Source organism: Agelaius phoeniceus (genome assembly GCF_051311805.1).
Source record: "Agelaius phoeniceus isolate bAgePho1 chromosome W unlocalized genomic scaffold, bAgePho1.hap1 SUPER_W_unloc_2, whole genome shotgun sequence".
Taxonomy (NCBI): Eukaryota; Metazoa; Chordata; class Aves; order Passeriformes; family Icteridae; genus Agelaius; species Agelaius phoeniceus.
The window spans coordinates 2,754,616-2,782,040 of NW_027509867.1; the positions used below are offsets into that span (position 1 = coordinate 2,754,616).

The following is a 27,425-nucleotide window of genomic DNA, read 5'->3' on the forward strand; positions in this document are numbered from 1 at the left end:
ATGAGGCTGCAGAGGCACTCGACTCCCGGGGAAAAGGCACGCGACGGTTTCCCCAAGACCACCCATAGTATTGGTTGGGCCTTGTCGGGGGGTCCTTGGGCTAAGGCTCCCACTCCCCCCTTTTTTGTAAAGTGGACATACAGATCGACTGGAGCACTTGAGTCCCATCTGGTGAGCATGCTCTCTGACATCTGACGTTCGATGAAGTTGAGCGAGCATACCGCTTCCGGTGTCAGGGTTTTTTGCTCCCATGGGTTCTTCCCTTTCAAGAGGTCATTCAGAGGGTCCATGACCTCGGGAGGAATCAGGACGATGTTGCGGAGCCACTGTAAGGACCCTACCAGCTGTTGCATGTCGTGGAGCGTCTTGATGTCTCAGCGGATTTTCATCTGGGGAGGAGTTATGTAGGAGCTTGTGATTCTCACTCCTAGGAAGGTCACGCATGGTCCCTTTTTTATTTTTGCACTCGCTACCTCAAAGCCATTTGTCCTTAAGGTCTCGGAGATGGTAGACACCAGCTGGTCCACTTGTCTCGTGGATGGTGCGGCGATCAGGATGTCGTCCATGTACTGCACGATGGTTACAGTCGGATTGCTCTGCCGGACTGGTGCTAGCGCTCGGTCCATGGTGATCTGGCAGATAGTTGGGGAGTTGAGCATTCCTTGTGGAAGCATCCTCCATTGGAAGCGTAGGTTGGGCCGCTGGCTGTTTGGGAAGACGATGGAGAAGGCGAAACACTCCTTGTCGTCTTCGTGCAGGGGAATAGAAAAGAAGCAGTCTTTGATGTCGAGCACTGCACAGGGTTGTCCTTTTGGTATCACAGAGTTCATGGGCAGCGAAGTTTGCACAGGGCCCATAGGCTGGATTCTCTTGTTCACTTCTCGCAAGTCGTGCAGGAGACGAAAGCCTTCACCAGACCGCTTAGGTATTACAAAGATCGGAGTGTTCCATGGACTCGTGGAGGGTTCTATATGATTCTTGTGTAATTCACGGCTAACTAACTCAATGAGGGCAGTCATTCGAGGCGTTGACAAGGGCCACTGTTCGACCCACACTGGGTCGGCTGATTTCCAAGTCAGCTTGATGGGCAATGGCGGGTACGCGACAGTGGCCCCTAGAATAAATTTGTCACCCTAACATCCAGCAGGGCTAGGGCATCCCTCCCTAGCAAGGGTGGGCAGTCCGACATCACATATGCAGTGAGGGTGATAGTTCTTCCCGGTCCTCTCTCGGTGCAGAGGGTTATTGCCACTGGTTGGGTGCTCTTGTGGGCTCGGGACAGCCCTCCAACTCCGCCCACCATGGGGGCTACTTCTAGCTTCCATGGTCGAGGCCAATGTATGTCTGGGATGACGGTGACATCTGACCCTGTGTCCGCCCAAAAGGGAAGGCAGATGGCCGAGTCGTCGGAGCTGTTGTGGAGACGACACACTGCCCACACGATCAGTGGGTGTTTCCCCACCTTCGCGGCGAAGGCCACCCATGGGTCCCGTTCCCATGCTTTCATGGCCAAAGCCACCCAGGGGCCTCGGCCCCAGGGAGCGGTTCTTGGTATTCCTGAGGTGCAGATGGGTTCGATTGAGCCATTGGCTGGGCGACAAAGTTGGTCATTCCCTGAGGGGGTGGAGGTGGTGGGCATGAGAGCCGTGTGCCCCATTGGAGGTTGCTGTAGCTGGGCCGCTGCATGTTCCAGGTGGGAGGAGGCTGGATACGGCCCGGCTGCCCCCTCCCTCTCCCGTTTCCCTGATGCCTGGATCTGCATTCCTTAGCTAAATGCCCTTTCTTTCCACATGCCCAGCATGGTCCCCTAGGTCTCCCGTGGCGTGGTAGAGCAGCTGCTGGTGGGTGCCCTGACTGGGGGCAGTTTGTTGCCACGTGCCCAGCTTGGCCACACTTAAAGCATGCCATGACACTCGTTATTGCAGTGTGAACTGCTGCTTGAATGGGAGCTAGGTGTTCTTCCTTTGCAACGTGTCTGATCATGGCAGCTAGATTAGACCCTTGCGGCAGTGATCTTAAAATGTCTTTGGTGGCTGAGTTGCATTGCTGGCGCAGGCACTCTGCCAGCACAGGACCCTTTGCCTCTGAGGGTAATGTTGAGGAGTCCAAGGCAGCCTGTAAACGATCCACAAACTGAGTGAAGCTTTCACTCTCACTCTGCTTTATTGTGGACCAAGGCGACGGTTTGGCTATTACTTTGGAAGCAACACGGATGGCTTCTCGGGCAGCACGGGTTCTTGTCATAACCTCATGTGCCCGCAAGCCCTCAGCCTGTGCCTGGGGGGTGATCATTGTAGGGTCTGTGCCCATTAGCCTCTGTATGCTGGAGCCGTGCAGTGGATGGTCTGCCCCTGTTACCAGGGCCAGCTGCTTAATACAGTTATCCTCCCATTCCTGCTTAAAAACGATCATCCCTGCCCCATCAAAAATCATTCTGCAAGTCTGCTTAATATCAAAAGGTAACATGTCATCCCCTCCAAAAACGCTGTCAATGAGTGTGGAAACCATGGCAGAATTAATTCCCCTATCTGCAATTGCTTTAATAATTGCCTGCACGTCTTTCGGGTTTACCGGGGAATAGGTCCTTTGATTCCCGCCGGCTCCCCCCACCCGAACGGGGAACACCAGTTTTGCTGACGGAGTCCATTCAGCACACGCTATTTTTATTTTCCGCCAGTCTGTAAGCGGAGTTCGATCTTTCTCCGATATCCCCTTCACCCATGCAGGAGCGCTGTGGCTAGTGACCTTGTATGCCGCTGCTCTCCTTCTGTTAAAACCCGAATCCGAGTCGGAACTCCCCGTTCCCCTCTGGAGCTCGGAGCTCGAGTCCGAGTCGGAGCCGGAAGTCAACTGCCCGGACGTTTCCGGGCTGCTCTTCCTTTTTTCCCGGGCTCCGACCCCGCCCCTTCTTGCGGGGGTCGGGCCGTTCCCTCCCCCTGGGGTCCCCCCGCCTCCTGCTGGGGGAGGTCCTTGCCCTATAAGGACCTAAAGTGAACTGAGCGCTCTGATTGGCCTTACGCTCCTCCGCGGGGGGCCGCCCCGTCCCCCTGCTTGCCCGCGCATGCGTTGTTAAGCAGGCTGACTGCATTTCCGCCCCCCGTGTTCTCCTTTCCGCCCTGAACACGCGGTTCGGCGCCATTTTCAAACGCATACGGAGGGGTTGCGCTTTTATCCACCCCTTTGGGGTCCGGCAATTTCGCCGCCTCCTGCGCTTCCTCCGTTAACCCCTGCCAAAACGCCCGCGCGCGTTCCCCCCCTCTGATGGTGAAGCGGTCTGCTCGGGGGAATCCGGCGCTCGCGGTTCCGCGGTGCCGATCTGATCGAAGCCCTCCGTGGTTTGCATTGCCGCGCCCACCCCCAACTGCGGCGTGGCTAATAGCCAAGCCTGCGCGGCTTTCCAGGTCTCCTGCTCTTCTCTAGCTTTCTGCAGAGCCTGCACGACTCTGCCCCATGACTTTAGAGCTTCCCCTGAGCCTGCGGACATAGTTTCCTCAGCTAAAACCTTTGTACAAGTATCCCATATCTCCGAATGGAGAATGTCCACCGGGCTGTCTATCGCCCCCAGCTTAATAAGTCTCGGTATAGCAAGACATAAATCTTTTAGCTTACAATCAATCCCCCATTGAGCATGCATCTGAGTTACGACCTTCGCTATGGCTTCCATGGTCCACGCTGGTCCGGGGGCGTCCCCCCCGCTGCACTAGGCCTGCTGTGCAGCCGCCGGTCCCCTGTCCAGGCGAAATCCCGAACTCCGGGCGCTGCGATTTTCCCGGGGTTTCGGCATCAGATGTTGCCGTTATGGCATAGCGACCTGGTTCGGGAGGTCCGGCACGGTGACCCAAGGCCCAGGGTCACTCGGTCCAATGCTACATACACCAATGTGGTGGACAGCAAATGGTGTTTATTGACGGGTCTCAGGGGTATTTATGGTTTGGGCAGTCTGTGTCACTTCCCTCTGCTCACATCCGGCCGGGTGCGGCCGGGTACAGAGCAAAGGTCAGACTGCAGGGTGAGGGGGAGCTTCTTATCTACCCGTACAGCCCGAGATCTTCCGCAGGCAGATCCCTAGCTCTCCACAGACCCCTCACTTGTCTTACAACCACTGTGACAGACAGACTGAGATGTAAGAAGCCTCTCCATCAAAGAGCAGGACATGAAATCCCTATGGGAAAAGGTCCCCCCCACTCTTTCCAAGGACTGGGACTGAGACCCCCAACCTGGGGGAGGTGTGTGGGGGAGGCAAGCTGACCAAAGCAAGATGGATGTTGCAGGTGTGAGCAGTGGACCAAGAAGACAATGGCTCTCACCCACTGCTGAGAACATGGACTGTGTGTACCCTTCTCTAAATACCATTTTCCCCCCAAAATACAATAGACTACCTTTGATTCAGTTTCAAGTTTTACCCCTTCCCCCATAAAGAAAAAGAGTATAATAAGAGTTTGGATGAACTGCAACCCGGAGACCTCCCCAGACGTGACCTGGTGAACTCCATTGGCTGGACATTGAAGAACTTCGCCGTTCTACGTCTGGTAGCTCTACACCTTCCTTTCAGGGGGGCTTCAGGTACAGAGAAGCACCAGTGCTGAAGAACAGAGAGAGCACGGCCAGGTGAGGGAGGCAGGTGGAAAAGGCTTTGTGCCGTCCCTGCTCAGAGGGGATCCTCAGCACAGCCCTGAAGATCTTCACATAGGAGAAAACAATGAACACAAAACAAACAAAATCTAAACACACACTTACAGCAATGAGCCCAAATTCCCTGAGGTAGGATTTTGAGCAGGAGAGCTTGAGGATCTGAGGGATTTCACAGAAGAACTGGCCCAGGGCATTGCCATGGCAAAGGGGCAGGGAAAATGTATTGGCCGTGTGCATGAGAGCATTGAGAAAGGCACTGGCCCAGGCAGCTGCTGCCATGTGGGCACAAGCTCTGCTGCCCAGGAGGGTCCCGTAGTGCAGGGGTTTGCAGATGGACACGTAGCGGTCATAGCATAGCACATGATCGTCAGCAAATAAAACTCTGCTGAGATGAAGAACAGAAAGAAAAAGAGCTGAGCAGCACATGCAGTGTAGGAGATGTTGCTGGTGTCCCAGAGGGAATTGTGCATGGCTTTGGGGACAGTGGTGCAGATGGAGCCCAGGTCAGCGAGGGCCAGGTTGAGCAGGAAGAAGAACATGGGCGTGTGCAGGTGGTGGCCGCAGGCTACGGCGCTGATGATGAGGCCGTTGCCCAGGAGGGCAGCCAGGGAGATGCCCAGCAAGAGGCAGAAGTGCAGGAGCTGCAGCTGCCGTGTGTCTGCCAATGCCAGCAGGAGGAATGGCCTGATGGAGCTGCTGTTGGACACTTGCTGTGATGCCTTGGCATGGGGATCTGTAAGAAAAGTAATCATGGAATAGTTGGGTTTGGAGAGGACTTGAAATATCAGGCACAGCGTGGGGGCACTTTCCCCCCACTGCCTGCCCAGGGCTCTGCTGCCTGGAGCTGTCCCTGCCAGCAGCTGCTTCCCTGTGCCCAGGGCTGGGCCCTGCCAGTGCTGCCAGAGCCCAGCCCAGCCCTGGGGGCTCAGCTCTGCCCTGCAGAGCCCTCCCAGCTCAGGCACTGCCCAGGGGCAGCTCTGGCTCTGCAGGCTCTGATGGCAGCGACAGAGCAACCCTGAGGAGGCTGGAAAAGTGACACTGATGCTGCCTGTGAGGGGCTCTGTGCTGATTTCTGTGACTTCCTGGTTTATTACATCTGATAGATTTTTTGTTTTCTCAATCTGAAGTAAGAGATGAATATCTATGTGCAATTTCCCATCCAGGCAACCTAGAGCAGTAGATTAAAAAAGCAGGATTTTCCCTTCTATGCAGTCCCTGCCTTGCTGTGCTTCCTGTATAATCTACTTGAAAAGGTTCTGCAGTTCAATGTCATGCTGGGAGCAGTCCTGAACAATGCAGCATCCTCCCCACACAAGGAGAACACTTCCAAGCCTCACCAGCTGTCTCCTGCCACCCAGATCTTGTCCCCCAATGCTGGGAGCAGCTGCCAGGGCTGGCTGAGAGCTGTCCCTGGCAGGCAGCAGAGTCCCTGCCCCAGCACAGCGCCCTGGGCTGCAGGACCCTGCTCTGCAGGACAGCCCTGGGCACCCCGGGCTGCTCTGCACAAGAGACAAGCAGAGAATGTACTCACAGGCTCTGCAGGCATTGGCATGTTCCAGCTTGAGGAGATGGCTCCAGGAGCTGCAGCTGCATTGTCCTGCAGCCAGAGGTTCCTGTGCCAAGGGCTGGCAGTGATTTTGCCCCAGGCAGACTGGGCACTGGCAGCCCCTTGTGCTGCCCTCAGCATCCCCCCCTAGCCCACATCCCAGTGGCCTCAAGGATCTGCTGCAAGGAGTCCCTGGGGAGCCTTGCTCAGCAATGGCCCTGGGGGCTCCTTCATGCTCCCTGCAGGGACTGCAGGTTTTTCAAAGGACTTTGGCTTTGGCTTTTGCCTTGCAGTCTCTGAGAGGTTTGTGCAATCATGGCTTCCAATTATCTGCTGTAATTAGTCCCTGGAGATTCTCTGCCTGTTGCAGCATTGATTGGGACGCATTAATACTTCAGGGTACTTAAGTTTTTTAAGCTACTTCCTCTTTCCCTTTTGATACAGACTCTATGAAAAAGATTGTGCATTTACAGGCTCCAATTATCTGCTTAATGAGTCTCTGGAGAGCCGTTATCAGTAACAACATTCAGTGCGCTCATTAATGCTTTAAGGTACTTTAGTTATTTTAAGGTACTTGGTGTTTCCCTTTTGATACAGACTGTGAGAGGTTTGTGCAATCATGGCCCCAATTATCTGCTTTAATGAGCCCCTGGAGAGCTTTGTACTGACACTCAGTGGGGCTCAGAAGCTTTGAGCTTCTCAAAAATTTTAAGGTAGTTTGGAATTTCCTTTCCACTCTGAGTCTCTGAGATGTTTTTGGCAAATCCTGGCCTCCAATTGTCTCCTCCAAGGGATCCATGCGGAGCCTGTGTTGGGCATGGACCTCACTGAGACCCATTCATGCTTTGAGACACTTTGGGGTTTTCTTCTGACTTTGACTCCTGGAAAGGTTTGTGCAATCTCCACTCAGGCCCTGAGGTTCAAGGGCTCAGCTCCAAATGCACCACAGGGCTCATCAGGATGCAGCAAGTCCTGACGAACCATGGCTCTGCCTTGATTTCCCTCTGCTCTAATGCAGTTTATCAGGAATGTATCTGGAGTGAGTTTGGTTTGCTAATTTGAGATTTCTCAGCCAATGCACCTATCAGTGCAGTGGGATCAGTGTTGGCTAATTACCATTGCATTCACTGGAATATATTTACTCATTTCCTGCTGTGAGATAGGATTAGGAGAAAGGCAAAGTAGGCTCAAAATTTTAAAAGGGTATATAGAAAAGTTTATTACCACTAGATAGAAAAAAGAATAATAAGAGAAAGGCAAAGTAGGCTCAAAATTTTTAAAGGGTATACAGAAAAGTTTATTACCAGTAAAAAGAAGAAAGAGTAATAAGAATCTGAACACTTCTCCTCTCCCTACAACCTTTTCTTTCTTACTGACAATGCAAGGAGACAAAACCTGAAAGTTTCAGTCAGTTTATACCATCTAGAACAGTCTTTCTTCAGTTCACTTAGGGAGAGGATTCTCGCTTTCATGCAATGGAGACTTCTCCATAAGAAAAACATTTGCTCGTGGCTCTCAATTCCCACGAAGAGCAGCTGCCCAGAAAATCTGCAATTGTCAAGTCCCTCCCATTTTTCATAGCTTTTCCCACAGCTGTTTTTATGGGCCATGTCAACTAATGGGGTATGAGTTTAGAGAGGAGCTGTTCAAGAGCAAAGATTCTCTTCATCTATTTATGAAATCATCTTCATCTCTGAGAACAGAGATCTTCTTCACTCCCTGAGGGCAGAGGATCTCACCACTCTTCTCTCTTTCTCTCTTTAAACTTCTCATAGGATCACAGCTACTTCAACATTTGCCTAGTTTACCATGGAGGCCTTTGCTGAACAAGTCATCTCCCCATATTTTCAAATAGTTATAGGGGAAAAGAGAGTCTGATATATTAATTACATCCTTCTCCATAGCTTTTCAAGAGGATTTCAGCCCCAAGATCAAGGCATCTCCTCATCCCTTCCATCTGGGACTCAACTTTCCCTTCACTGACCTCGGTGTCTTCATGTTGCTCCTCTCTGTGCCTGCAGTTTGTCCTTTTCTCTCACTGGAGGGAGGATGGAAGCACTGAAAGAGTTCATATCTCACCCGGGGCCTGCAGATGGTTCCGTGCCCCCGGCCGGGCTCGGTGCTTGCAGCCGGAGCTGTTTTACGATGGAGGTTTCTGCAGCGGCTGCGCTGGGGCTGTGTCAGGATGGGCCGCGCTGGGGCAGGGCCAGGATCTCAGCAGCCAGGCCAGAGCACAGCAGCAGCACGGCCGGGGCTGATGGCTTCTCCTGCCCCTGCCCGGGGCTTGCGGCTGAAGCCCAAGGGTGGCAGAATCTTGGCCGAGCCGGCCCGGCCCGGGGCTGCTCCTGGGGCCCGGTGGATCCTGGCTGGGCCCGGGCTGGCGGCGGGGCAGGGCTCAGCAGGGCCCAGATGTTCCCAACTGCAGCCATGGCTCGGCCCGGCCTCGGCCCCGCGGCCTCCCCTGCCCTGCCCGGCAGCCGATGGGGCCTGGCGGGGTCCCTGGGAAGGGGCCCGGCCCCACGGCAGGAGCCGCCCGGCCCGGCCTGGCTGAGACGGGGCCGGGTCAGCCTTGTTACCTCTGTGCCAGCCAGAAGGGAAAGAGACCCTCCCAGGCTTTCCCATCTTTAACATGTGTCTTCACAGAGGCGTGTACAGTTTCCTTCATAGTTTAACAGATTGTCAATTCTCAAAGATAATTACTGATTGTTTTTTTTGTCAGACATGGAGGAAACTGCTAGCAGCTTCTCTTAGAACATCACTTCCGTGATGCAAAACCACCACAACTGCACAGAGCACAGAGCTCCTTTGTCCATATATAGTGCTCATGTGCCCGAGGTTTCAAAATACCTCCCTGGGAGATCTCCGGGCCCTCTCCAAGGTGTTTTCAAATGAAAACATTCAGCTCAGAGTCTAAGAAAATCACCAGAGGACAGGGCCAGCCTGGCCTGTCTGTCCTGGCTACTTTTGTCTGAGATCAGTCCTTGGATAAACAGAATTGAGAGGCCAAATTCTAATTTTGGCCATGGTCCCTGGACCTGAAAGCCGGTTCTTTTCCATAGGAAGGAAGGAACAGAGCCCCAGGGTTTCAGGGGCAGATGAGAAATGGCCACCAGAGGCCAAGGCCAGCCAGAGCAAGCAGGATTTTGTTCTGAGTGATATCCTTGCATATAGGAATTGCTTTAGGGAGAGTTTCAATTTTGGCAATGGGCATCTGAAAAGGGGGGTGGTTCTTTCCCATAGCAAGAAAAGCACGGAGCCCCAGTTTTCCAGGAGCTGATGAGAGGCGGCCCTTGACATTGCAACATCAGCCAGACCTGTCAGGGGACCCCTGGGAAGCCAAACCAGCCAGGCCTGTTCAATGTTCCCTCAGTTCCATGGGGCCCCACAGTGTCCCAATGGTCCCTTGCTTCCCTGAGGCCCTGAGGTGCCATAATGCCCCCTTGGTGACACCAGGCCCTGAAGGGTCCCAATGGTCTCCATGGTTCCATCAGGCCCCACGGAGCCATAATGGTCTCTGGGTTCCATGAAGCCCCACTGTGTCACCATGGCCCCTTGGTTCCATGGGCTCCAGTGGTGCCACAAGGATCCCCTTGGTTCCATGAGGTCCCCACAGTGTCCCAGTGATCTCCATGGGAAGGAAAGAACCCAGCCCCAGTGTTGCAGGGGCAGTCACCAGAGGTCAAGGCCACCCAGGCATGATGGTACTGGCAGATTGTGCCTGGGAGCAACCCTTGGATATCCAGAATTTTGGAGGTGGAATCCCAATTTCAGACATGGACACCTGGAGGATAAGGATGGTTGTTTTCCATTGGAAAGAAAGCACGGAACACTGATTACACAGTGACATTTGGGGATCTATGGGGAGCATTGGGGATCGTTTCTTCACCTCGTGACCCAACAGGAGCTTCTCTAATAAATGTTGCCTGAAGCTCCCACTGTGGTCATGACAGGAACCCCTGTGAGTGTCTGGGACATCCCGGCTCTTTGGCAGCCTGGGGACTCCTGGGATGTCACCATGGGATGGCTGTGACTGCCTCTGACCCCAGGGCTCTTTACCATCCCCAGAAAGCCCTGGGAGGTCTCCATGGAGCCCCTGTCTCTGTGTGTGACATTCCAGCTCTGGAACAGCCTGGAGACTCTTGGAAAGTCCCCATGGAACCCCTGTGAGGGCCTGTGACAAATCTGATCCTTAGCAGGCAACCGTCACCAGGACCCTGTTGCTGTAGTCAGTTTCCATGGAAACCATCACCAGCCCCCTGTTGCTATGCTCAGTCCCTTGGCAGCTCCATGGAGACCCCATGCCAGGGGTGGTTGCCATGGCCACCAGGGCTGCCACCAGCTGGGATGCTCGGTTTCCACGGGCCGGGCTTCAGGAATGGGATTCCCCAATTTCCTGCTCTTGCTAAAACCACGCTGCCCTCGCTGCCCCCCTGCCTCCCATGGAAAGCACAAAAGGCAAAGATCCCGGGCTGGGATAAGAACAATTTATTGGGAACAGCAACGAGATAAGGAAAAAATGGAACAGAAACAATATTGATAACAGAAGGGATAAATAAAACTTTGACAGGGAAAACTACAACACAACTGACTGTCTCTTTCCAGCCACAATTTCCCCTGTCTGGAAAGGAGACCCTTCTCCTCTGGGAGAGAGAGAGAAGGTCCCTTTCCTGCCCCTGGCAATAGCCTGAGGTGGGAGTGAATGTAATGAAAGGGCCATGGCCAGACCATCATGTTCTTCAATCCCACATCATGTCACGGGCAGGAAAAGGGAGAGGTGTCTTCCCAGCATGGATCATGGGCAACACGGATCCCCAGGACTCTTCCCAATGCGGGTCCTCTAAAGGGGGATGAAGCTGGAGCGGTGCATGAAGCTGTTCCTGCAGCTGGGGCATTTGCAGGGCTTTCCTTACTGGCGGCTCCATGGGTGTCTGGTCAAGTGAGAGCTGCTGGTGAAGCTCTTCCCACACTGGGGACATTCGTAGGGGCTCTCCCCAGCGTGGCTGCACCGTGGGTGACGACGTTGGAGTTGTGCTTGAAGCCCTTCCCACAGTCAGGGCAGCGGAAGGGCCTCTCCCCAGTGTGAATCTGCTGGTGGCAGAGGAGACTGGAGCTGGTCTGAAACCTCTTCTGGCACTCAGGACACTCGTAGGGCCTCTCCCCAGTGTGGATGCGTTGGTGGTTGATGAGGGCAGAGCTGCAGCTGAAGCCCTTCCCACACTCCCCACACTCGTATGGCCATTCCCCAGTGTGGATCATCTGGTGGCTGATCAGGGTGCTGCTCTGCCTGAAGCTCTTCCCACACTCCAAGCACTTGTGGGGCTTTTTCCCATCATGAAGCTGCTCATGGGCCACCAGCTCTGAGCTCTGTCCACCTTCCTGTCTCAGGGTGGGTCTTTCCTCCTCAGAGCACCCTGGGCTGGGTTTGGAGCCCCTCCTCCTGTGGAATCTCTGGGGCTTTTCCTCCACGTTGGAATTCTGCACTGTGGAGCCACTTAAAATGGCCTCTTCCACGATGTTCTGCCTTGGGGATTTGTCCTCCGTGGTCTCCATCCTCAGCTTCTTCTCTGGGGGAGGAAAGACAAGGAGAGGATGGGATTTGCCTCCGTGCCAGAGGGAAGGGGAAGGAGATCCCCCCAGTGCATCCCCAGCAGGACGGGGTTGGCAGCAGGGTTGTCCTGCAGCCGGGGGCTGTGCTGGGCTGGGAGATGGAGCAGGAGAGAGGGGGAAAGGGGCACTGACTTCCTCCTCACCTGCCTGGCTGTCCCAGGGTATTGTGTCAGTTTGAAAAGACAGGTGTCTGCTAAGGAAGGCAGGAGACTCCCCTGAAATGGAAAATGTTAATCCCTTCACTTGGAATTATAATTTTCAAAACAAGGGGCTGTCAAGCAAAGTCTATGGGAATAGGAATAACAATTCTTCAGAAGGAAAATTAAAAATACACATGCAGTAGTACTAAAAACTACTTACAGAGTAAGAATACGACCTGACACCCTGTGGGTCAGAGTGTTGGTAGCACTCCTGTTAAATGGTGGCTGCAGTGCTCCTGCAGGGACAGGTGTGGTTCTGTTGGAGCAGTGATCCTGTAGAAGGGTGGAGTTTTCCTCTGAAGGTCCAGTTGTGGCGTCGATTGGCCTGGTCTTCCTCTGGGATCCAGTGGAGCTGAAAGCTGCTCTTATGGGAATCTTGTGGGAGAAGGCTGACTCTGTTGTTCACATTCTCAGATTATCTCCAGGTAGGAATGCTTGGCTCCTCCCTCTGGGCAGATCTTCTCACAATGGGATGATGGAATTTTTATCAGTGACACTCAATGGCCCATTAACAGAAGATATCTCCCTGGAGGGAGGATTCATGTGGAAGAGATAAATTAAACTGCTCAATTAACAGATGATAATTGCCCCAACTTTAACAGAGGGTAATTGAATACACACCCAGCTAAACCTGAGACACTGTTCCAGCCTTGGAAAGCAGGATTTGATACCAGGATTCTTTAGGGAATGCAACCCTGATTGAAGGCAGAGATAGAATCTCCAGAGCCTGCAGCCAGAAATGGACAGTTGTGTGATACTCATTTCAACATCTTCTCTTTCGGAATTATTTACTAATGATTATTTGCTTTGCCTACCTAATATTTTTGTAATTTTTTGCAAATTTGCATTATCTAAATTACACTGTTCCTTAAGTTAAGTTGGTGTCTGTGTCTTTGGTGCGGGCCCTGCCCACTGGCGAAACAGGGCCCAATCCTGCCTAAGTGTTACCTGGGGAGACAAAACCCTCACTGCAAATGTGCCCCCTTCCTCCTTGTTCCCCACACTTCATGCACTGATCATGATGTCCTATGCTCTGGGCTATCCCTGGGGTCAGCCGGGATCTCCTGTCCTGGCTGTGTCCCCTCCCAAGCTCCCCCACACCCTCAGCCCCTCCCCAGCGTGGCCGAATGAGGGGCAGGACAGGCCTTGGCTCAGTGCGAGCTCAGCAAGAACAAAACCATCTCTGTGTGCTCAGCCCTGTGCTCAGCCCCCGGGCCCGGCATTTCCTCCACTGCCACCCCGGAGCCCCCTTTCCCACCCCTCTGCCCCACGGCCGCCGCAGCACCGGCTGACAATAGAAGCAATTCTGTGGCAATTCCAAGTTTCCTTGGTTCCTGCACAGCTCCAGCTCAGCTGCTGGCAGGTTCCAATTAAAGAAAAGTGCAAATTCGGCCCAATACAGATATTATTAAAAGGCAGTGGAAGCTCTGTGTAGCTGTCACAAAGGTGACAGGGATGAAGAGAATAATGATTCTCACATATGGAAAAAACCCAAGCCTGGGAATTCAGTAGTTATTTGGGAATTTAGCTACTTGAGCTGGGCTTCTTGTGGGACTTCTAGCAGCCTTGTGTTCCTCACCATGTGGTGAATGAACCTTGTCAGTCTTGCTGGTATCATTTGCTCCATTTCCACCAGTGATTTTAACAAACTTTTCAAGTAGGGACAACAAAGTATTTTCTTTACACTCCAGTCCCACAACAGCCATTTTCCTCATCAGTTCTCCCATAGGTTGCTCAGAGGAAGCTGCATCCAAGTTTCCAAGAGTTCCTCCAGAGAGACCCACAACCTCCTCAGAGGAAGGAACCATGCTGTTGTCAAAGGCAACTGGGGTCAAACAACAGTGCCCTGAACTCACTGTGCCAAAATAATTTTGCAATCTGGTTAAGAAAATATTAGAGAGATGCCATTTGCCCTGGAGCAGGGCAAGTGTGACATTGTCCCCTGTGTGTGTGTGGCCTTCCCAGGGTGGGGGTTTTACACCTGAGCCAGTTTGGGTAAGGGGGGTGGTGTTCACCCCCTGAGCAGGGATTCCCCCACTGTTTCAGGCTGCAATGTAAGTTGGAACCAAATGCATGTTTTCAATGCCCATCTACATCAACTGCTAGAAACAGGTGGGGCAGTGTTCTTGATCTCTTCCATGACTCAGCCCTGATAACGCCCTCCAGGGGAGATATCTTCTGGCAATGGGCCATTGGGTGTCACTGCAGGACTGATCAAATTCCATCATCCCATTGTGGGATGCTCCGCCCAGGGGGAGGATCCAAGCATTCCTACCTGCATATAAGGTGAGCCTTGCAACACCAGGAGCAGCTTGCCTACTGGATTCCCAGAGGACAACAGCTCCAGAACCACCACTGGACCTTCAGAGGAAGACCAGACCCTTCTACAGGATCACTGCTTGGACAGAATCACGTTCATCACTCCCACAGGACTGCAGCCACCATTTAATGGGACTGCTGCCACCAGCCTGACCAGCAGGGTGTCGGGTTATATCCTGACTCTGTCAGTTTAAGGCAGTGATTCTGCATCATTGCCTTGATCTTCATTTTCTTATTAAATTGTAATCCTGGTTTAGACCCTCCCCAAGTTTGCCTTCAAACAAGTACAAAATTCAATGTACTTATCCCTTGTTTTCTTCTCAAAACAGGATTTTCCATCCCATAAACTTGGCCAGATGGAGGAGGAGGCTGTGAGGAAGAAGAAGGTGCCCCAGGAGCCCCAGGCAGGTGAGGAGGAAGTCAGTGCCCCTTTCCCCCTCTCTCCTGCTCCATCTCCCAGCCCAGCACAGCCCCCGGCTGCAGGACAACCCTGCTGCCAACCCCGTCCTGCTGGGGATGCACTGGGGGGATCTCCTTCCCCTTCCCTCTGGCACGGAGGCAAATCCCATCCTCTCCTTGTCTTTCCTCCCCCAGGGAAGGAGTTGAGGATGGAGACCAGGGAGGACAAATCCCCAAGGCAGAACATCGTGGAAGAGGCCATTTTGAGTGGCTCCACAGTGCAGAATTCCAACGTGGAGGACAAGTCCCAGAGATCCCACAGGAGAAGGGGCTCCAAACCCAGCCCAGGGTGCTCTGAGGAGGAAAGACCCACCCTGAGCCAGGAAGGTGGACAGAGCTTCAGCCAGAGCTCGGAGCTGGTGGCCCATGAGCAGCTTCATGATGGGAAAAAGCCCCACAAGTGCTTGGAGTGTGGGAAGAGCTTCAGGCAGAGCAGCACCCTGATCAGCCACCAGATGATCCACACTGGGGAATGGCCCTATGAGTGTGGGGAGTGTGGGAAGGGCTTCAGCTGCAGCTCCACCCTTTTGACCCACCAGTGCATCCACACTGGGGAGAGGCCCTACGAGTGTCCTGAGTGCCAGAAGAGGTTTCACACAGGCCCTGATCTCGCCAGGCAGATTCACACAGAGGAAAGGCCCTTCCACTGCCCTGATTGCGGGATGGGCTTCAAGCGCAAGTACCACCTCATCAGGCACCAGCTCATACACCTTGGGGAGAGACCCTACGAGTGCCGCACGTGTGGGAAGAGGTTTCGGACCAGCTCAAATCTCCACCTGCATGAGCGGATTCACGCGGATGAGAGGCCCTTCTACTGCCCTGACTGCGGGAAGAGCTTCAAGCACAATTCCACCCTCATCAGGCACCAGCGCATCCACACTGGGGAGAGGCAGAGGCCCTACGAGTGTCCCCAGTGTGGGAAGAGCTTCACCAGAAGCTCTCATTTGACAAGACACCAACGGAGCCACCCGTAAATGAAGCCCTGCAAGTGCCTCGATTGCAGGAACAGCTTCATGCACCACTCCAGCTTCATCCCCCATGGGAGAAGCCAGATTGGAAAGAGCCCTGGTGATCCATGTTCCCTGTGATCCATGCTGGGAAGACACCTGTACCTTTTCCTGCCCTTTGCCAATGACCTGATGTGGGATTGGAGAACATGAGGGTCTGGCCATGGCCCTGTCATTACATTCAGTCCCACCTCAGATCATTGCCAGGGACAGGAAAGGGACTCTCTCTCTCTCCCTGAGGAGAAGGGTGTCCTTTCCAGGCAAGAAATATTGTAGCCAGGCAGACCCTGTGAGTTGTGTTGTAGTTTTCCCTGTAAACAGTTTTATTTATCCCTTCTGTTATCAATATTGTTTCTGTTCCTGTTTGTTCCTTATCTCGTTGCTGTTCCCAATAAATTGTTCTTATCCCAGCCCGGGATCTTTGCCTTTTGTGCTTTCCATGGGAGGCGGGAGGGCAGCGAGGGCAGCGCGGTTTTAGCGGGAGCAGGAAATTGGGGAATCCCATTCCTGAAGCCCGGCCCGTGGAAAGCGAGCATCCCAGCTGGTGGCAGCCCTGGTGGCCATGGCAGCAGCCTTGGGAGCGGGTCCCTGGCTGGGGCTGTGGGAACCTCTTCCCTCTGGTGCCCAGGGACAGGAGTGGAGGGAGCGGCTGCAGCTGAGTCAGGGCAGGCTCAGCTTGGATGTCAGGAAAAGGTTTTTGCCCAGAGGCTGCTGGGGCCCTGGCCAGGCTCCCCAGGGCAGGGTCCCAGCTCCAGGGCTCTCTGAGCTGCAGCAGCGTTTGGCCAGCGCTGCCAGGCCCAGGCTGGCATTGTTGGGGTGTCCTGTGCAGGGCCAGCAGTTGGACTGGAGGATCCTGATGGGTCCCTCCCAGCTCAGCCAATTCTGTGCTTCTGGGATCCCATCAGCCTGGGGATGGGGGCTGCCAATGGTTGCCATGGCAACGGGCTCTGGCTGCAGGCCTGAGCTGGTGTCCATGGCAACCACCCCTGGCATGGGGTCTCCATGGAGCTGCCAAGGGACTGAGCATAGCAGCAGGGGGCTGGTGATGGTTGCCATGGAAACTGACCATAGCAACAGTGGACTGGTGATGGTTGCCTGCTAAGGATCAGATTTGTCACAGGTCCTCAGAAGGGTTCCATGGGGACTTTCCAAGAGTCTCCAGGCTGTTCCAGAGCTGGAATGTCACACACAGAGACAGGGGCTCCATGGATGCCTCCCAGGGCTTTCTGGGATGGTAAAGAGCCCTGGGGTCAGAGACAGTCACAGCCATCCCATGGTGACATCCCAGGAGTCCCCAGGCTGCCAAAGAGCCGGGATGTCCCAGACACTCACATGGGTTCCTGTCATGACCACAGTGGGAGCTTCAGGCAACATTTATTAGAGAAGCTCCTGTTGGGTCACGAGGTGCAGGAACAATCCCCAATACTCCCCATAGATCCCCAAATGTCACTGTGTAATCAGTGTTCCGTGCTTTCTTTCCAATGGAAAACAAGCATCCTTATCCTCCAGGTGTCCATGTCTGAAATTGGATTCCACCTCCAAAATTCTGGATATCCAAGGGTTGCTCCCAGGCACAATCTGCCAGTACCATCAAGCCTGGGTGGCCTGGACCTCTGGTGACTGCCCCTGCAACACTGGGGCTGGGTTCTTCCCTCCCCATGGAGATCACTGGGACACTGTGGAGACCTCATGGAACCAAGGGAATCATTGTGGCACCACTGGAGCCCATGGAACCAAGGGGCCATGGTGACACAGTGGGGCTTCATGGAACCCAGAGACCATTATGGCTCCGTGGGGCCTGATGGAACCATGGAGACCATTGGGACCCTTCAGGGCCTGGTGTCACCAAGGGGGCATTATGACTCCTCAGGGCCTCAGGGAAGCAAGGGACCATTGGGACACTGTGGGGCCCCATGGAACTGAGGGAACATGGAACAGGCCTGGCTGGTTTGGCTTCCCAGGGGTCCCCTGACAGGTCTGGCTGATGTTGCAATGTCAAGGGCCGCCTCTCATCAGCTCCTGGAAAACTGGGGCTCCGTGCTTTTCTTGCTATGGGAAAGAACCACCCCCCTTTTCAGATGCCCATTGCCAAAATTGAAACTCTCCCTAAAGCAATTCCTATATGCAAGGATATCACTCAGAACAAAATCCTGCTTGCTCTGGCTGGCCTTGGCCTCTGGTGGCCATTTCTCATCTGCCTCTGAAACCCTGGGGCTCTGTTCCTTCCTTCCTATGGAAAAGAACCGGCTTTCAGGTCCAGGGACCATGGCCAAAATTAGAATTTGGCCTCTCAATTCTGTTTATCCAAGGACTGATCTCAGACAAAAGTAGCCAGGACAGACAGGCCAGGCTGGCCCTGTCCTCTGGTGATTTTCTTAGACTCTGAGCTGAATGTTTTCATTTGAAAACACCTTGGAGAGGGCCCGGAGATCTCCCAGGGAGGTATTTTGAAACCTCGGGCACATGAGCACTATATATGGACAAAGGAGCTCTGTGCTCTGTGCAGTTGTGGTGGTTTTGCATCACGGAAGTGATGTTCTAAGAGAAGCTGCTAGCAGTTTCCTCCATGTCTGACAAAAAAAACAATCAGTAATTATCTTTGAGAATTGACAATCTGTTAAACTATGAAGGAAACTGTACACGCCTCTGTGAAGACACATGTTAAAGATGGGAAAGCCTGGGAGGGTCTCTTTCCCTTCTGGCTGGCACAGAGGTAACAAGGCTGACCCGGCCCCGTCTCAGCCAGGCCGGGCCGGGCGGCTCCTGCCGTGGGGCCGGGCCCCTTCCCAGGGACCCCGCCAGGCCCCATCGGCTGCCGGGCAGGGCAGGGGAGGCCGCGGGGCCGAGGCCGGGCCGGGCCATGGCTGCAGTTGGGAACATCTGGGCCCTGCTGAGCCCTGCCCCGCCGCCAGCCCGGGCCCAGCCAGGATCCGCCGGGCCCCAGGAGCAGCCCCGGGCCGGGCCGGCTCGGCCAAGATTCTGCCACCCTTGGGCTTCAGCCGCAAGCCCCGGGCAGGGGCAGGAGAAGCCATCGGCCCCGGCCGTGCTGCTGCTGTGCTCTGGCCTGGCTGCTGAGATCCTGGCCCTGCCCCAGCGCGGCCCATCCTGACACAGCCCCAGCGCAGCCGCTGCAGAAACCTCCATCGTAAAACAGCTCCGGCTGCAAGCACCGAGCCCGGCCGGGGGCACGGAACCATCTGCAGGCCCCGGGTGAGATATGAACTCTTTCAGCGCTTCCATCCTCCCTCCAGTGAGAGAAAAGGACAAACATGAAGACACCCAGGTCACTGAAGGGGAAGCTGAGTCCCAGATGGGAGGAATGAGGAGATGCCTTGATCTTGGGGCTGAAATCCTCTTGTAAAGCTATGGAGAAGGATGGAATTAATATATCAGACTCTCTTTTCCCTATAACTATTTGAAAATATGGGGAGATGACTTGTTCAGCAAAAACCTCCATGCTAAAGTAGGCAAATGTTGAAGTAGCTGTGATCCTATGAGAAGTTTGTACAGAGAAAAAGAGAAGACTGATGAGGCCCTGTGCCCTCAGGGAGAAAAGAAGATCTTTGTTTTCAGAGAGGAAGATGATTTCATAAATAGATGAAGAGAATCTTTGCTCTTCAACAGCTCATCTTTAAACTCATACCCCATAAGTTGACATGGCCCATAAAAACAGCTGTGGGAAAAGCTATGAAAAAATGGGAGGGACTTCACGATTCCAGATTTTCTGGGCAGCTGCTATTTGTGGGAATTGAGAGCCACGAGCAAACGTTTTTCTTATGGAGAAGTCTCCATAGCATGAAAGAGAGACTCCTCTCCCTAAGTGAACTGAAGAAAGACTGTTCTAGATGGTGTAAACTGACTGAAACTTTCAGGTTTTGTCTCCTTGCATTGTCAGTAAGAAAGAAAAGGTTGTAGGGAGAGGAGAAGTGTTCAGATCCTTATTACTCTTTCTTCTATTTACTGGTAATAAACTTTTCTATATACCCTTTTAAAATTTTGAGCCTAGTTTGCCTTTCTCCTAATCCTATCTCACAGCAGGAAATGAGTAAATATATTCCAGTGAGTGCAATGGAAATTAGCCAATACTGATCCCACTGCACTAATAGATGTGTTGGCTGAGAAATCTCATATTAGCAAACCAAACTCACTCCAGATACATTCCTGATAAACTGCATTAGAGCAGAGGGAAATCAAGGCAGAGCCATGGTTCGTCAGGACTTGCTGCATCCTGATGAGCCCTGTGGTGCATTTGGAGCTGAGCCCTGGAACCTCAGGGCCTGAGAGGAGATTGCACAAACCTTTCCAGGAGTCAAAGCCAGAAGAAAACCCCAAAGTGTCTCAAAGCATGAATGGGTCTCAGTGAGGTCCATCCCCAACACAGGCTCCGCATGGACTCCTTGGAGGAGAGAATTGGAGGCCAGGATTGACCAAAAACATCTCAGAGACTCAGAGTGGAAAGGAAATTCCAAACTACCTTAAAATTTTTGAGAAGCTCAAAGCATTACTGAGCACCACTGAGTGTCAGTACAGAGCTCTCAAGGGACTCATTAAAGCAGATAATTGGAGCCATGATTGCACAAACCTCTCACAGAGTCTGTATCAAAAGGGAAACAACAAGTACCTTAAAATAACTGAAGTACTTGAAGCATTAATGAGCCCACTGAGTGTTGTTACTGATAACGGCTCTCCAGGGACTCATTAGGCAGATAATTGGAACCTGTAAATGCACAATCTTTCTCATAGAGTCTGTATCAAAAGGGAAAGAGGAAGTAGCTTAAAAAACTTAAGTACCCTGAAGTATTAATGAGTCCCAATCAATGCTGCAACAGGCAGAGAATCTCCAGGGACTAATTATAGCAGATAATTGGAGGCCATGATTGCACAAACCTCTCAGAGACTGCAAGGCAAAAGCCAAAGCCAAAGTCCTTTGAAAAACCTGCAGTCCCTGCAGGGAGCATGAAGGAGCCCCCAGGGCCATTGCTGAGCAAGGCTCCCCAGGGACTCCTTGCAGCAGATCCTTGAGGCCACTGGGATGTGGGCTAGGGGGGGATGCTGAGGGCAGCACAAGGGGCTGACAGTGCCCAGCCTGGCTGGGGCTGTGCCAGGAGGCCCCAGGGCCTCAGGACAAGGTGTCTCCTCCCAGCCCTTGGTGGCACAGACCCTGCTGTGGCCCAGGGCACCAAGACTTGGCTTCTCTTTGTCCCCACCTGTCATCACTGCCTGCAGTTCTCTGCTCTGCCTGGGGCCTGGGGACACTTGCTCAGTCGTGTCCCTCTCTGGGACCCATTAAAAGTCCAAGAAACTTTGGAGTTGGATTCTGCCTTGGAGTTCTGGAGAGGTTTCTTCAGCTCCCTCTCAGGGACTGATGTCCAGGGCCTGAGCACAAAGCCCCAGAGGCTGATTAAAGTCCTTGTGCTGTGTCTGTGCTGCTGAGCTGGGCTGGGCTCCTGGCCCAGAGGCAGCTCCTGGTCACCAAGAAGAGCTTCAAAAGCACATTTCTCTGGATGAGCAGCTCTTGTGCCAGCCCAGCAGGGCTGGGGCACTGCCTGCAGCCAGCCCGGGCACAGCCCAGAGGCACAGAGAGCTTCAATCAGTCAGGGCTGGGAAGGGGCTGAGAAGTGCCTGGGGCACAATCACTGCCAGCCCTTGGCACAGGAACCTCTGGCTGCAGGACAATGCAGCTGCAGCTCCTGGAGCCATCTCCTCAAGCTGGAACATCCCAATGCCTGCAGAGCCTGTGAGTACATCTCTGGGTATTTCTGGTGCAGGGGAGGTGAAATGTTCATGAAGCTCTGACATTCTCAAGGGTTCTGGTCAGTCATAGAATATTTCCAAGTCTAGGATTTTGATAAAATACAAGAAATTTCTTAAGACTTTTTATTCAGTTTCCTACTATTGAAGAATGGTAGGGAGGTGGTGATAAATATTAAAGGATGATTATAAATTTTGACAGTTGCCTGTAATATCTGACCTGGTAAATTTTGCTTATGAATTATTATTTATGAAATTTTAAAAGTTCACAAGACATCCAAACTCTTGCTTTTAGTGATCAGTAGGTTTACAGGAGATCCCTAATGTGCTTTCAGCCACTCTGCCCATGGACAGCAGCAGCATCACCTTTGCTGGAGCCATCAGGCTCAGTCTGAGCTGTCCTTTCTCCAAGCTGCAAACAGAACCTGCCCCCAGCCAGTGCCCTGCAAACAGGCAGGGTTCTGTAGGGCCAAGGAGTGTGCACAGAGATTTGGAGTCTGTGAGTGCTGGCAGGGAGAGATCAGGCACAGGGAAACACCTGCAGGAGGGAAATCTGCAGGAAGCAAAGAGAAGATCAGGCAATGAGAGAAAACAAAGCCCAGCAATGCTGTGGCAGGGAGAGTTTAGAGATGCCCACAGGAGCCCCTGCAGTGCAGCCCCTCCCTCTGAACAAGCCCCCTCCCTCCTGTGCCCCAGCCAAGCCTCTGCCCTCAGCCTGTGAGTTCCTGATATCTAAGAATAGGAGGAGAGATATAGGGGGAGCTTAAAAAGAAAACCCTGGAACTCTTAAACACCAAAGGCTGTCTGTGTGTTCCAGAGGAGGGTGTACGGGAAATGGCTTTGATTTTGGTTACAGGAATCTCCTCTAACTCTTCACTGTCCTATTCTCCATGAACAGGTGCCCATGTGGAGTCCCAGCAAATGTCCAACAGCAGCTCCATCAGGCACTTCCTCCTGCTGGCATTGGCAGACACGCGGCAGCTGCAGCTCCTGCACTTCTGCCTCTTGCTGGGCATCTCCCTGGCTGCCCTCCTGGGCAACGGCCTCATCATCAGCGCCGTAGCCTGCGGCCACCACCTGCACACGCCCATGTTCTTCTTCCTGCTCAACCTGGCCCTCGCTGACCTGGGCTCCATCTGCACCACTGTCCCCAAAGCCATGCACAATTCCCTCTGGGACACCAGCAACATCTCCTACACTGCATGTGCTGCACAGCTATTTTTCTTTCTCTTCTTCATCTCAGCAGAGTTCTATCTTCTGACCGTGATGTGCTACGACCGCTATGTGTCCATCTGCAAACCCCTGCACTACAGGACCCTCCTGGGCAGCAGAGCTTGTGCCCACATGGCAGCAGCTGCCTGGGCCAGTGCCTTTCTCAATGCTCTCGTGCACACGGCCAATACATTTTCCCTGCCCCTGTGCCATGGCAATGCCCTGGGCCAGTTCTTCTGTGAAATCCCACAGATCCTCAAGCTCTCCTGCTCAGACACAAACCTGAGGGAATTTGGGCTTGTTGCTTTTAGTGCTTTTCTTTTTTTGGGTTATTTTGTGTTCATTGTTTTCTCCTATGTGAAGATCTTCAGGGCTGTGCTGAGGATCCCCTCTGAGCAGGGACGGCACAAAGCCTTTTCCACCTGCCTCCCTCACCTGGCTGTGATATCCCTGTTCATCATCACTGCCACATTTGCTCACTTGAAGCCCCCCTCCCTGTCCTCCCCATCCCTGGATCTGGCCCTGTCAGTTCTGTACTCGGTGGTGCCTCCAGCCCTGAACCCCCTCATCTACAGCCTGAGGAACCAGGAGCTCAAGGATACCCTGAGAAAAATGATGACTGTATCTTTTCAGAAACAATAAACTCTCTCTTTTCTGCTTCAGAACCTTCAGAATGTAATTCTTTACAGTCTCTCGGCCATTTATTCCTATTTGTCCATTTTTTCATTGGGACTTTTTCTTATTATTTTTCCGTGTTATAATGTGTTTTATAAAATGCTGTAATACTCCACTGAGCATTTCTACATCTACTTTTTTTTTGAAACACCAAGACTTTAAGGAGGCTTGATCCCTGTGAATTTGAATAAAATCCACTGTCTGCCCTGCCTTGTGTGTCCAAGGCATTTCCTCAGCCCTTCTCTGGCTCTGCAGGGGCAGTGCCTGTGAGCTGAGGCTGAGGGAAGGGGCTCCCAGCACAGCAGCACGGCCAGGGACAATGGCCCTGCCTCTTTGCACATCTGCTCCCCCCAGCTCCACACTCCCCTCCCCAGCCCTGCTGTGGGTGCAAGGCCAGAGTGCTCTGGCAGCTTGGTCCCTGTCCTGCTGCGTGTCCCTGCTGTGACCTCAGGCAGGGACAGGCCATGGGCACTGCTGGGACACAGCTGGGCTCCAGCCCAGCAGCTCCATCAGCAAAGGGCATCTCCTGAGGGCAGGGCAGGGAGGCTTTGCTCCCCTCCAGAGTCACTCTCAGGACTCTCAAGGGGCTCCTTGTGTTCCTTGCTCTCCCAGGGCTCAGTGGGATGAGATCAGGGTCTCACTGGGGCCTTCAGGGGACTCAGGTCTGGGTCAGGTTTTGCTGGTTGCTGGCCAGTGCCCATCAGATGCTGAATGGTCTGTGCTGAACCTTCCTCTGCAGCTTGTGCCAGGGCTGATGGCAGGGGAATGTTTGTCTGGAGGGCCTTGGGAGCTGCAGGAGAGCACAGGGGACCTGCAGGGACGGAGTGTGCCAGGGACCAGCAGGGAGTGGAGCTCACTGGGCACAGGCCTGGCCAGGGTGGGGTCACCCTGAGATCAAGGCCTGAATGTCTGCTGTGAGCCAGGAGAGCTCTGCAGCCCAGGGACACAGCAGGCACAGGGAAAGGAGTCTGGGCACTGACTCCTCTGCCCCTCAGGGATCTCCCCCAGGAGGATCCAGGGCAGCCCCGAGCCCCTCTGGCAGCCCTGGAACAAGGCAGGCACCTCTGAGCCCCTCCATGGCCCCGCAGAGCCCGTGTGGGAGGGGGTCAGGGCAGGAGCACCCTCAGCTGCCTCTGTGTCCCAGGCTGAGCAGCAGAGCCCAGCAGAGGCAGCCCAGGGCCCCGGGCAGCACAGCCCCCGTGCTCTGCAGAGCAGCAGCCCCAGCTCGGGGCTCTGGGCAGCAGGGCAGGGCTGCAGCAATGGCTGCTCGGGCCAGCACAGACGTGTTCCCCTGGGAAAGGCTCTGGGGGCAGCTGGCATGGGCCAGGAGCAGGGCAGGAGCCCGTGGGGGTGCAGAGGAGCCCTGGCAAGAGGCTGCCCTGTCCCTGGGCCAGCAGGAGCTGCCTGAGGAGCCCCGGGGCCAACTCTGCTGCTGGGCTGGGCAGCGGGGCTGGCCCTGGGGCTGCAGGAGCTGCCCGAGCTGAGCATCTGCTGAGCATCCCAGACACAGAGTGGCTGTCCCTGACCTCCAGGGCCTCCAGTTCCTGCTGCAGGGCCTGACCTGACTCTGCTGCTCTGCTGGGCTGGGGCAGGGGCACGGAGGGGAAAACAATGGACCCTTGACCCCACGAGTCTCCACAGAGTCAGAATAGTCTCAGTGGTTCCATGGAGCCCCATAGTGTCACCATGGCCCCTTGGTTCCATGGAGCCCCATAGGGTCACCACGGTCCCCTGGTACAGGAGGCCCTGCAGTGTCACAAGGGCCCCCTTGGTTCTATGGAGCCCACAGGGTCAGTTTTGCCAGTGGGCAGGGTCAGCACCAAACACACAGACACTAACTGAAGGAATTGTGTAATTTATCTAATGTATGTCTGCAAAAAATTACAATAGGAGAGGCTCAGCAAAGCACATAATCGTTAGAAAATAATTACAAAAGCAGAAGCTCAGCAATGCACCCAACCATCCCCACCAAAGATTGCCTGCAGGGATTGAGAAAGATCCAGCCCCAGTCACCCTCAGCCTTTACCATCCCCCAGACCCACACAGCAGCTGGGGAAGCTGTCACAGCCAAGGGCTGCAGAGCCACTCCTGGGCACTGGCAATTCCTGCAGGTGCCTCCAGCCACAGGTGAGGCTCCAACCCCGCTGGGAGAGGGCGCAGCTCTGACAGTGCTGAATGGACAAACTGACAGCACTGCTAGTGTGGCAACATCTGGTTTCATCCTCCTCTTGCATCCCTCCCAAAGCCTGGCCAGGGCCCCAGGAGGAGCCAAGGGAGGTGACTTTGACCATTCAGCCCCAAACAAGGCCAGATGAGGCCTTTTCTGGTTTCCAAATACAAAAAAAAGTAAATCCATATTTCACCAATGAACATTTATAGAGATTATATTGCTAATAATGATTCATTGATGAGTGGATACAAATATTACCTTTGGTTGAAAGGTTCATCTGGAGCTCAGCTTTGCCTCAGGGCCTGTTGTTCAGGCCTCACTCAGGGCCTGGTGAGGCCTCAGTGCTTCAATCAGTGCTTTGACCTACAGATGAACTGCAACCTTCAGAACAATTTCAATAACACAGTTTAGATTTAGGTATTAGGCACAAAGGCATCACCTCTTGTTCTTCAATTAAGTGCTGCTCAAGTTCATTACTCAGAGCTATAATTTTAATTCCTTTTAAAACATGCTTAATTAGTTGCTATTCTCTGTTCTTTTCAAATTCCCCTTTTTTCCTTGAGACTGTGTCTCTTTTCAGACAAGTCCCAGTACTCCATTTCCAGCACAAGGCGTCACAACAACTCCAACATGGAATCATAACACACCAAGCGCTCACACTGCAACGATTGCAGTGACTGCCACGAATGCATTTCACAGCAGCCTCCAATTTGGGAGCCAATCCCACCATGAGGAATTTTCTTCTTTCTGCCTCTCTTCTACTGATCTTTCTATTGAGGTGATTCCTGATTGCTGGACCTCAAACCCAGCACTGATAGACATTTCTGCAACATTCCTGTCCTGGAATAGCCCAGGATCCTCCCTGGCCAGCAAGCAGATAATCCAAGGCCGTGCAGTTCTGCAGAGCCCCATTTGTGTTTGTTGGAGCTCGCAGGATGTGCTGTTGGATATTTTAACAGCATCACTTCTTACTTCTTCTAATAATTGATTTAGTTCATTAATGTAAATTGGGTGCAGCCGTGCACAGCCAGGGGTTTCCATTTCCCCAGTGGGCCATTGTTAAGGGCATGGAGCACATCTGGGAGATGGGTTCTCCATGGGCAAAGGTTCCCATCTCCTCATTTTTTCAACTGCTCTTTTAACAACCCCTTCACCCGTGCAACCAATCCTGCAGCTTGTGGATTGTCTGGGATATGAAAAACCCAGCAGTCTTAATCACTGCATTTCTCACAGTAATAGAAAAAGCACTCTGCATCACAGTATCAGCAAATCCTATAGAAATAGCCAATTTCATCCCTTCCTCCTTTATGCCTTGTATAGAGTTCACAAAGTTTACCACTGACATTTGGGTCTTGGCCAGTCCTTTTATGTAGAGTATTTAGTGTCACAGTGAGCAGCTAAAGCTGACATATTAGTACTGTCGGCCTTATTTAATAGTATCAATTTTTAATTACATAGATAAAAATATAAATTATTGTGTTATATTATATATAACTATTACGATTAATTTATTATTATTATTATTACTACTATCATTATAATTATATCACTAGCACAAATGAACCTGAGCTCAAGAATGAAACCTTCTGTCACTCTGTGTGGGAGTGACAACAACAATTTTTCCTTCTGTTGGTGCTGTTTCCAAAGTGTCATTAACAAAGTTCACCCACGTCTTCCCAAACCCACAAGTTCTTTTCCTTTTCCATGTGCAATTTTTGGATGCATTTGAAGCCATCCAGGGGTTCAGCCTCTTTTACCCAACTGCCCCACTGCTCCCACGGGGCTCCGACCTCAGCCCACTCCAGAGCCAGGGAACTCCAGGGAAGGGCTTCCCCTCTGGGAATTTC

The 27,425-nt window shown here is 53.1% G+C and overlaps 1 protein-coding gene across 1 annotated transcript; it reads left to right on the plus strand.

The window, feature by feature from the left end:
• The first annotated feature begins 1,090 nt into the window (after positions 1-1,090).
• Positions 1,091-23,375, plus strand: LOC143692649 (olfactory receptor 14J1-like). Its single transcript, XM_077172897.1, has 4 exons — positions 1,091-1,097; positions 1,386-1,446; positions 2,178-2,293; positions 22,420-23,375. Exons 1-4 carry the CDS (start codon positions 1,091-1,093, stop codon positions 23,373-23,375), a joined length of 1,140 nt encoding a protein of 379 aa, XP_077029012.1.
• Positions 23,376-27,425: the final 4,050 nt, after the last annotated feature.